This window comes from Octopus bimaculoides, chromosome 11, assembly GCF_046866305.1.
Source record: "Octopus bimaculoides isolate indiv1 chromosome 11, ASM4686630v1, whole genome shotgun sequence".
Taxonomy (NCBI): domain Eukaryota; kingdom Metazoa; phylum Mollusca; class Cephalopoda; order Octopoda; family Octopodidae; genus Octopus; species Octopus bimaculoides.
Genome location: NC_142938.1, coordinates 65,673,010 through 65,684,371, shown reverse-complemented (window position 1 = coordinate 65,684,371; position 11,362 = coordinate 65,673,010). Strand labels below are relative to the sequence as shown.

The 11,362-nt window shown below is 36.1% G+C and overlaps 1 protein-coding gene across 1 annotated transcript; it reads left to right on the top strand.

The window, feature by feature from the left end:
* Positions 1-2,692: 2,692 nt before the first annotated feature.
* Positions 2,693-8,211, top strand: LOC106878279 (serine/threonine-protein kinase pim-1). The gene is made up of 5 exons (XM_089360224.1): positions 2,693-3,170; positions 5,449-5,555; positions 6,023-6,434; positions 7,083-7,259; positions 7,617-8,211. Exons 1-5 carry the CDS (start codon positions 3,155-3,157, stop codon positions 7,802-7,804), a joined length of 900 nt encoding a protein of 299 aa, XP_089216350.1. The 5' UTR covers positions 2,693-3,154; the 3' UTR covers positions 7,805-8,211.
* The last annotated feature ends 3,151 nt before the right edge of the window (positions 8,212-11,362 follow it).

Below are 11,362 nucleotides of genomic sequence, written 5' to 3'. Positions count from 1 at the left end.
GTCTTTAAAATAAGTACTGAGGTCGATTTGTTTGACTAAGCCCTTCAAGACGATGCCCCAGCGTGGCCTCAGTGCAACGACTGAAACGACAAAAGACGTATATGTAACACACACACGTGTGTGTGCGTTCGCGCGTGATGTTTAGATGCTAATCGACAAAGGTGACTAACCCGATGTTATTTATTTTACACGATTGTTATGAGTTTAGGAAAAGCTTCGCTGGAATATAAACAAACGAAATTAGCTTCGAGCTTGAATCGAAACTAGATCCTGGCGGCCGCCTCTGTCAATCAGAAATCACATAATTCGAACTTTAAAGAAAGGAACCTTCCCATTTTTCCCCCGCAGTTAGAAACGAATGGAAGATGAAAGTTGTCTGTGCCAATATTTCGGTAAATGATAACCACCCGAACCAGTCGCACATGTGAATCGAAACCGCGCCGCTGAGGTTCAGATTTTAATAAATAACTAAACGGTATCATATGACAGCACCAAGCTTCATAATATTTTAATAGAATAAAATTTCTTTCGAATTATTTTTCTATTTTAGGCACAAATTCTTGAATTTTAGGGGAGGGTGCTGGTTTATCACAACGACCGCAAGGCCCAACTAGTATTTATTTCATCGACCCCGAAATGATGAAAAGTAAAGTCGACCTCGGTGGAATTTGAACTCATAACGTAAAGCCGCTAAGCATTTTTGCCCGCCTCTTTTGTAATAATAATGATGTTTTTTTTTATTTTAGAGAAGTGTTATTTTTTTTACAACACGGATGTAACTTAGCAAAATAAACAAATACTTTTACGAGGAGTGAATATTATTTGTAATAACAAAGGAATGAAAATTGTTGCGAAAAGAGGGGGAGGGGTGACAAAATGGGGCAAAAAAAAAAAAGCGGGTTATCAGTCCGGTTGGTACAGACATCAGTATTTCAAAGGATAGTTCTGTTGTTACACATACATGTATACATATTCATATATCGGACAGTTCGAGGAAAGCCGAAACTTCGTAGTCACTGTCAACCATAGTTCTTAAAAGAATAAATGTATTCTACAAAATGGATTGAGCGATCCTTCAGTTTATTGTAAAATTATGAAAACTCGACATGAAAATTATAAATGGATGTGCAATATGGGTTGGCAGAGCAGTTAAAATGTTGGGCAAAAAAAAGGCCTTCCAGTAATTAGCTGTTTGGGCTCAGGTTTTGAGTTCAAATCTCACCGAAGTTAGCCTTGCATTTCATCCTTCCGTACTCGACAAAATATATTGGCAATGTGTTAATATGCGGGGCGCTAGCTTGAGGTAATAAACCTCAAAATCCTCACCCGATCTCGGCCTCGAATGACAGACAGTCGTTCTAGTTCATCTCTGACCTTACATACACATCGTATTATTCAGGCACTGAGAACGTATATCTAAACGTAAAGTGTAATTTTTACTTGTAACATGCATCTCTGGATGGTGAATTTGTTAATTTTGTTTTTGCGACCTCGACTAAGAGTTTTCAATATACGTAATAAAAAAATAAGAGAAGGAAACGTGTGCGCGTATACATGTATATATTCTGAATAGTAAAGGCTGACAAATAGCAAAAAATTGTAAGACGTGTACAATGATATATGTTCTAAAACGTGTTAGGGAATGTTTTTTAAAAATATTTCAAGTACAGACATATATACATCGTTGTATATAAATATATATATATACACGTAGGTATATATAGATAAATGTGTGTGCGTGTTTACACAGAGCGAGACTTACAATACAAAAATATCCCCGAGATGGTTTTCCCGCCTACGACCCAACTTTCCCGCTCTAACGTATCTCACATCCATGTGTGTGTGTGATGTCTGTGAAAGAAAAACGAATCAATATAAACATTGTGTGTGTGTGAAAGAAGAGAGGGAGAGACTAAGAGGTGCAGCAACGAAGAGCGATAGTTAGAACTAGAAAAATTTGAGGGAATACATTAGGGAGAGACAAAAAGGTACATAAAGGGTTACACTGTGTAGAGGGAATATGATTATTTCTTTTTCTATCGGGATCTTTTGGAGGTTTTCGTACTATTTCTTGTCCTCGACTCTCCCACTTACACACTATTTTTGCGCGCTTACTTTGTGCTAGTATTAAAGGTAGTAGTGATAGAGCTGTGTGTGAGAAGGACCGACATTGAGAGACACAATAAACATAAAGAATGAAAGACAGACATATGAAAATAAAGGGAACGAAAGATAGATAGAGAGATAAAGGGGGAGAGAGAGAGAGATATAAAGCGTAGTAGTAGTAATTGGAGGTATGGGGGGGAAAGGAGTAAAGTAGTATTTAGTTGTTTTTGTTTTCACAATTTCGTTTGTTTTTCTTTACAACTGTTCCTCAATCAGGTGCATTTGATTGGTCGGATGATCTGATTGGTCAGCTCACAACACAGTTTTATTCTAACGTCCTTTTCCTTGTTCTCCTCTCACTCTACTCCTCTCTCTTTCCACTTTGCCTCTCTTCCTCTATATTCAAACGCAACCCTCACTTTCTTACTGCCTATCGTTTTTCTTCGCATTTCCCCTCCTCCTCTCTCTATATTCTTGTCGATGTCGTCGTCCTCCTCCTCCCTCCCTCTCTACTTTTAACTGTCAGTTGTAAGAGAAAGAGAGAAACTCCTTGTTACAAATTCACAACATTCGCTGCTTTATATTCAGATTGTGTCTCGGTTGCAATCACTCAACATTTACGGAATCTCCCTCCGCTTCTGCAAAAATCTTCGCCAAGCAAAGGCGCTTATCAACAAAAACACTACTACTATTTACAATACTAACAACTGCTTCAGTTACATTCACAGTAACAGAAATTTACTTACCAGAAGCAACTAGTAAAATCTTTTCTTTATACCACACACCTACCAAAGTGCTTGTTGGAGATTTAAAAAAAAGAAAATTTTTTTTCTCAAAACAAACGTTGTGCCGCACAACTAATACTTTATTTTGTATTTATATCACACACACACATCTATAAACCCATCTCTGTATATTTATGTATATACAGTGCTTTATTTGTATTCAAATACTGAGTTTTCTTCATATATTTTAATATTCGGAAATTAACTCCTAAAAAATTTTTAATTTATTTAAACCAAACTTGGAATTACAATTAACGGTCAAGATGGAAATTCCCAAAGGTGAGTTCTCTTTCATTATTACTTCATATTAAAATGCTAAATGGGGTTTAATTGGATTTTGGAGCTAGATGTTTGAAAAGCACAACCACGCGGCTTAAATTCAACCGTCGTTTTATTTAGCCTTGTCTCGGTACATAACCATAAATAAGTAAAAGTCAGTAAGAATCCGACTTCACTTAAATACTGTTTATCTTCACTAGTGAAATAGTTCTAACACTTTCGTGAGACGAAAGCCCTTTATTACACAGGGCGACAAGCCATTTTGTTTGTTTTTGAAAATGTAGTGTGGGGAAATTTGTAATTATAAGGTCTGAATTTGTAGTAATTAAACACTTTATTTTTAAGTTTAATAATTCGGTTATTATGTGTAATATCGTGTAAAAAAAAAATTGTCTCGAGATTTTCTGTTATTTTAAGTTAAACTGTTAGGTTTGTGTTCATAGAAAAATTTAAATGTTATTTGGCTTGTACATTTATATGTACACACGTGTATATATATGTTATACACCCACGTGCGTATGTGCAATACATAGGTCTGAGTGTATATTCAACTTCTGGGCTGATAAAACGCGTGACTTAAAAAGGGCAGCGATTACTGAGTTTGACATAAACAAACCGTTTTGTTTAAATACGAATGTATATAGTTATATCTTTATGTATATACACACGGACGTTTCTTTAATCTTCAAATGTGTGTGTGTGCGTGTTTTATATGTAGCTCTTAAATCTTGAATAGTAAAATAGTGTTTTACAACTGTTAATACTATTATTATTAATATTACACATATACACTCCCGCAATGCTCTCTCCACCACCACCACCACTCCTACTCCTCGTCGTCGTCTATATAACCTCCCTCCCTTCCCGCCGTATATATACTGTCTGACTTCATCTTTTAAGTAGGGTTGTGTATGTGTGTGGGCTGATGACTGCGTGTGTGCTATTGTGTTAGTAGTGAGACAGTTTCACTGTCTGTGTTCGTGTGTTCGCCCAGACTTTGAAGCAGCAGCACCATCATCGTCGCTGTTGCCCTGACCTCGCTAGCGATGTTCCAGGTCAAGTTAAGCTGATGGTGTGTGTGTGTCTGTGTGTCTGTCTTGGCAGCTGACTGACTGCTTGATTACTGGTGGTGGTGGTGGCGACGGAGTGGATGCGCCAGTGCACTAAAGCGGTCTGTCTAGTGTATATGTGTGTGTTTGTGTTTGAGTGTTTTACTGTCAGGCTGTATGTATATATATATATATATATATATGTATATTGCCAGTGCACTTTGGTATGTTGTGTGTGTGTTTTCTGTCTGGAGATTACCAGGCTGTGTATGTAATGTAGCAGGCGGGAAGCTCTATTTAGAAAGGAGACAGAGGGTTGTAGTAGCCAAACCAGACATGAAATGGGAGGTCGGCTATTTGATAGAACAATGTTATTTAGTGTGTCTGCTTATCTGCTAAAATAGTCAAGTGCGACGGTCTTTTTAGATTTTTCGGCCCGACTAAAGGCAATTTTTTAAATAAAACCCGATATTGGAATAAACCATTTTTCCCTTTTTTTTTTTTGTTAAACGGGTTCTTTATTGGCGTCTTGAATAATTTTTGCGTAATAATTTGAATGTTATATGGGATTAAAAAAAATTTTTTTTTTTTTTGAAGTATTCTATATTTAAGAAAATAATTTGGTCTAATGCCAGATTTGTGATATCGGGTTTTTTTTATGCAATATCATTTAGGTCTTGCGCATAATTTCTGCCTTGCAATTTTGTAGTCTGAACGAGTGTATAGTTAAAAATACTTATTTAATTTACATCTGATATTTCAGCTCCGTTATTTAGGGTCTTCAGGCGAGTCTATATAAACGAAAACACTTATTTGTCCGAAAAGGGACTATTTCTTTATTTCTGGAACAAACCGAATTTAGTGTGCTTAATCTATTCTGTATTTGCTTTGCGATGCTTAGGGATTTATTTTTTTTATTAGCCTTTTTTTTTTAATTTTCCCTAAAAAACAAACAAAAGTTTAAGTTAGATGTCGAAGTGAATTGGAACACGTAGTAGTTTGATCAGATATAGTAAAACTCGGCAAGCGTCAATGGTCTGTAGTGCGCGCGCTTTTTCCCTGTCTGTGTGTTCGCACCTGTCACACTCGTTCATTCTCACCTGCATTTTTCAGTCCTTCCCTCTTCGGTATTTTATTTATTTTTTTTTGCTAGTGCTTATTTTTAAAATTTCCCTTGTTGGCCATATATCGACTTGTATTTATATTTTCGTCTTTTTTCTCTCTCTCAGGTCGAGGTAAAACAAGTTTTCAAGACCAATACCATATCCACCATATTCTTGGCAAAGGTGGTTTTGGAATAGTTTACAGTGGATCTCGGAAAAGCGATAATCGACCGGTATGTATTTTTAAAAAAAATACTTTTTGTACATTTTACAAGTTGGGATGTGTAGTGAATATATATATATATATATATATATATATATATATATATATATAAATATATATAATGGGGTTAAAAAGAAAGACAAATGTTAACTTTTATTAGATAAGCTTTTTTAACCGAAGAAAATTTACGTTCGATTCTTAGATCCGAGAACAGTTAAGGGGTTTTATTTTTCCTCCCTTCTGAGATTTGTAGTTCTATAGTTTACTATCCGTAGACATCTGGTTTTACCATTTGTTTTATGGAGTTTGGGTTGGTTGTTAGTAAATTTGGTAAATTTAGACTCCATCTTCCCAGAACGAGTTAATTTTTATGGGATTCGTCTTGTAAACTACATTGTATTTTTTTTTCTTAATATATTTGAATTTGTAGATCGTGTTAATTATATGATGTTTATAATTTTTTAATTTTTACAATAGGTTGCTATCAAAGTAATTCAAAGAAGAAAGGTGATTGACTGGGCTCAACTGAATGGTGTTCCTGTAACGCTGGAGATTGTTCTGTTGAAGAAAGTTGTTGGCATTCCAGGCGTTGTTCGCATGTTGGATTGGTTCCTTACAAACAATTGCTTTATCATTGTCATGGAACGTCCGGACCCAGTTATGGATCTCTTCGACTACATCACTTCTAAAGGACCATTGAACGAGGATGTTAGCCGTCGTTTTTTCACTCAAATCGTACATACTGTGATGAACATTCACGAGGCTGGCGTTGTGCATCGCGACATCAAGGACGAGAACATTTTGGTCGATTTGAAGACTGGAATGCTTAAGCTTATCGATTTTGGATCTGGTGCTCTCCTTAAGGATTCTGTCTACATGGACTTTGATGGTAAGCATCAGTTATTTTGTGGTTGGAATGTGTGGTTAGCCTCAGATTGCTTCTGGACGTGTAACACTTATGATCGAAGGTTCCTATCTTTGCTTATTTGGACAATGGGATACCATGCTATTCGAAAGTAGAGTGGTTGAATACTTGTTTCTTCGCGATGACCTTTTATAGTAGTATATGTGGACAGTCAGGAGTTGTAACCATCCTATATAGTGCTTGAGAAATCTATTAATCAGTCCACTTCATTGACATTTACTGCGCAATCACGAATTCGTTTGGAGAAGCGAGCTGTGATCCAGCAATCTAGGCTCATTCTAGGTCTTGGCGCACTAATTGTTGCTCTGTATTTCACTGCTATGCTACTGTCTCATGTTTTGGAATCAGTACTTAGGTTTACGGAGTTCAAATTTCACTGGTTTGATTTAAAAAAAATTTTTTTAACTATTAGACCATTTTTAGCAAGCATCATCAGTTCATCAGAATATTCGCCATCTAGTTTTAATTTCTAGAGTAACAAAAATATCCTTCAAATTAAACGCTACTTATAATGGGAATTGTGTGTGAGAAAGGATGAACGTCTTAAAACAAAAGCCAGACTTTATAAATATCTGACGATTCTAATGTTTTCGATTATTTTTATCTTTATAGGTACACGAGTGTACAGTCCACCAGAATGGATTCAGAGCCATAGCTACTACGGACGCACAGCCACCGTCTGGTCTCTTGGTATCTTACTCTTTGACATGGTATGTGGTGATATTCCATTTGAACGTGATGACCAAATCGTGAAAGCTGAACTTCAATTTAAAGATAATTTATCCAAAGGTAAGGACACATTTCAAACGATATTTAAGTGATACGCATCTAAAATTCGTAAATTTCCTTTAAAATCTAGATTTCGTTCAAAAACGACCATACCACACGATATTGTTTCATTCAATTCGCCTTATTTTTAGAAGCTAAAATTTAAGACCTGCTTTTCATAAAATTACTCTTTAATCTGTGTAATCTAAGACCAGCTCTTGGCTAACTATAACGAGTTGTGTAATTTTACATATCCTTACAATATCAAGTGTGAGTCTCGCTTAGAATATTCAATATCGTTAACACTTGTACGATGTATCAATATTTTTTTACCTATGATGGCAATTAATATTGTTTTTTTTCTTTTTTTCTTTCCAGATGTTAAAGATTTGATTCGCAAATGTTTGTCTGTCCGTCCGTCTGATAGACCCAGCCTGAAAGATATTCTAAATCACAAATGGATGAAAGATATCTCCGCACCAATTGATTTTAAGCAGATGAATCTTGATCATCCCCCATCAATAGCTGCTGCAGCTAGCTGTATGGCAGAGGCCCGGAATATATGAATGATTCAAACCACATTAGGATTTTTTTAAAAGCAAGGAAACATGAACTTTTTAATTATTTAAAAGAAAAAAATCAAAGCCACGTCCGAGTGTGCAGTGGTGTCGTTCATTCTGTTCAAAATGAGTTCATTGTGTACATAAATATGAGCTGTCCAGTGGAATAGCTCCCGGTTTGGGTTGGCCCTGACCTCTAACAACGCAGCAACATGGGCAGTGATGATAATCGTAATCCAGGCCACAGATTTGCTTGCCAAAAGTGAAACACATACTGGCCCTTGGAGATGGGGCTCTCCAAGGCTATCAGTGAAAGAAATTATGAAACCCATTTGGTTGAATTCAACCAGTACTTTTTTTATGAAAATGTATTTAAGACTAAAAGCGAAGCTTTTTTTTTTTTTTTTTTTTTTTTTTTTTCCATAAATAAAATGGGTTGGTTTCTTTTAGTTTATTAGTTGAAGAAGGGACGTGGAAATGTTTAAAACCTTGTACAGTTGTTATAGACTGTCAACAGCCTATGTAAAATCCTCTCCGTCCGAGAGGTGGATTTTTTTTTTTTTCTGCAACATTGCAATGCATAATTTTCATTAAAAGGTGACGTGTGCTCTTTTGTGTGAGCACCCTGTTAAGTCAAGTGGTGCTAATTGTTGCATCATGGATATGCAGCCAATCAATGCAAGTTTACTTTGAAGCCATTTCCCCCCCCCCCCCCCCCCCCTCCCAATGGCGCTTCTATCATTACATTTGTATGTATGTGCATATTTATCCGCCGTGTGTATGTATACACACTCACACATACATACACCAGCCGAAAAATTCATTCTCTGCATAACTCTTAGATTTCATTTTGAAAGTAACCCATACTCTTCATCATTATCATAAATGTTCACATTTTGTTGGCAGGTTTAGTTATTAATGTTTAAGTCTTTTTTGTTCTTTTTTTTTTTTTTTTAAGTGTAAGAGGGTGGGGGTTATTTGATGAAAAATATTTAGTTTTATAAATAAAGATATTTTTGAAAAACTTTTCTAATTTATATTGAAAAAAAAATATATATATATATATATAAGCAACTTCCCTCTTCATCACCTCTTAGCCACTTCTATTTGGGACCTTATAATATGGCATGTGGAACTAAAACAATCACGGGGCAGAGTACTTACCATTTGTAGATTAAATTCTATCAACACAGATTTTATGATATAAATCTCATTTGATTCGGAATTCCTCTCTCATCCTTCACCATAATCTAGTCTAATTCTTGAGAACAATGGACAATATGCAAATACATACTTCAAAAGACACATTTAATAGACTGATATGATATATGTGTGTTATATATATATATATATTCACAGCCCAGTTATTCTGCTGGGTCAACAAGCATAAGAGGGCCAAGATTAGATGTCTGTCTGCTTTTGGCTGTATAGGCACCAAAAGATTTTAATGAATGCTTATTAAAGTTATTAGATTAAAACCTTAGTGATAGCTTTATATATCAAATCTGTGCACGCACATTTTCCTCATTTCACGCCAAAAGAATTTTTTATCCTTTACAATAGATATATATATATATATATATATATTTCTTTACACAGACACTACAAATTATTGTGGCAAGGTTATCCATCATAACTTCGTACAGTATTCCATTATCTTTGCAATGATTTTGTTCCATAATTCCTCTTTGTCAAAATTTCCATTGTATAAAATTTTTATTTCTCAGTCATTTGTGAGCCCCCTTCATTACCCTCTACCCCTCCCCAACATTCCTATATACTCCTAAGGTAGCTTACCTATCATAAGGGAATTTAATTAATCCAGCATCTTTCTGGCCACCTGATTTGTTGTGATGGTGGTAGTAAGTGTTGTTAGCCCTTCCCTTACCCTGCATCATTAGGTTAGTCCTTAATCCTGTCTCCTGAATGTAATTGAACTGGGTAAATGCTAGGGTGGGATGGGGGCCACCACTGCAACAAACAAATGTATATCTAAAAGGTCCTGGGAGCAAGACCTCCCTTGGATTTTGGTGATGAATCTCTTGGAGTTATTAAGTTATCCACTAATTTGCATTGTAAATATATTCAGATACACATTAAATGCGAGTGAGTGTATATATTGAGTGATTGGTTTATCATACTGAAATAGGTGTGTGGAAGTGTGAGTGCACAAAGAATTGTATTTTATTAAAAAAATAAAAAATTCCAGATTTTATTCATGTCTTCTGTTTTTGATAATGTTAAAAACAATAGCTGGCAAAAAAGCCCAGCCTTTTGCCAAAGTACCGAATTTGATATATCAGATGCCCTTTTTTTTTTTTTTTTTTTTTTTTTTTTTGTAGTCCATACTTGGACCCCGTATAAGCTTCAATGCATTAAAGCACATTCACTGCTGAAACTAAGTGCATTCAATATGGCATCAAATTCGGTATAATCTTATATCTTTCACCCATCTTGAATTAATAAGAATAAGGTCCAGACCAAGTACTGTGCTCAACTAAACTACATGACAAGTGCAACAGATGTTCAGTTAACACATTCTAGCCTGGATTAAACTACTGGAAGAACATAACCAGAATAGAAGATCGAAGACAATCATATTACTACCAATTACCTGTCGTCAGTAATAAAGTACTCTGAGTGGTTTGGAAGTGTCAAGATGCTAAAGATCAAATGTTATGGCGGTAAATTCGGGTGCATTCTGCTGCAGGTGGAGATAGCAGGGAGAAATCATACTGTTATTATTAATCCCATCTTGAAGGAAACAGGTGAAAACATCAAGAATTGAACTTTACTGAAACTGGAAGCTCTCTCTCACACATATTTTTATATATATATATATATACGTATATACATACACGTGGAGGCGCAATGGCCCAGTGGTTAGGGCAGCAGACTCGCGGTTTCGATTCCCAGACTGGGCCTTGTGAGTGTTTATTGAGCGAAAACACCTAAAAGCTCCATGAGACTCCGGCAGGGGATGGTGGCGAACCCTGCTGTACTCTTCCACCACAATTTTCTCTCACTCTTATTTCCTGTTTCTGTTGTACCTATATTTCAAAGGGTCAGCCTTGTCATGCTCAATATCCCCGACAACTACGTTCAGGGTACACGTGTCTGTGGAGTGCTCAGCCACTTGCACATTAATTTCACGAGCAGGCTTGTTCCGTTGATCGAATCAACTGGAACCCTCGATGGAGTGCCAACAACAACATATATATATATACATACATATACACACACCGAGGCTTTAGGAATCTCATTTCTTGACTGGCATGAAAGGTGAAAGTAATTTTCTGCTAGTTTGGCTCTACATACACTGGAAAATCTACATCCGTGGCTTCTGGTTAAGATATTCTGTGAATGGAATTTCCATAGAAATGTGTACGTTTTGGCAAGAGAAAATGGCTGTAGCTTTCCAAACGAGGTTCGTCGAACTGCTAACTTACCATGATGTAAACACACCAACACCGGTTATCACGCTGTGGTGGGGTAAACACACACACACGTGTGTGTCCACTGAGCTTTCAATTTCCATCTACCAAATCCACAGGCCTTTGGTCA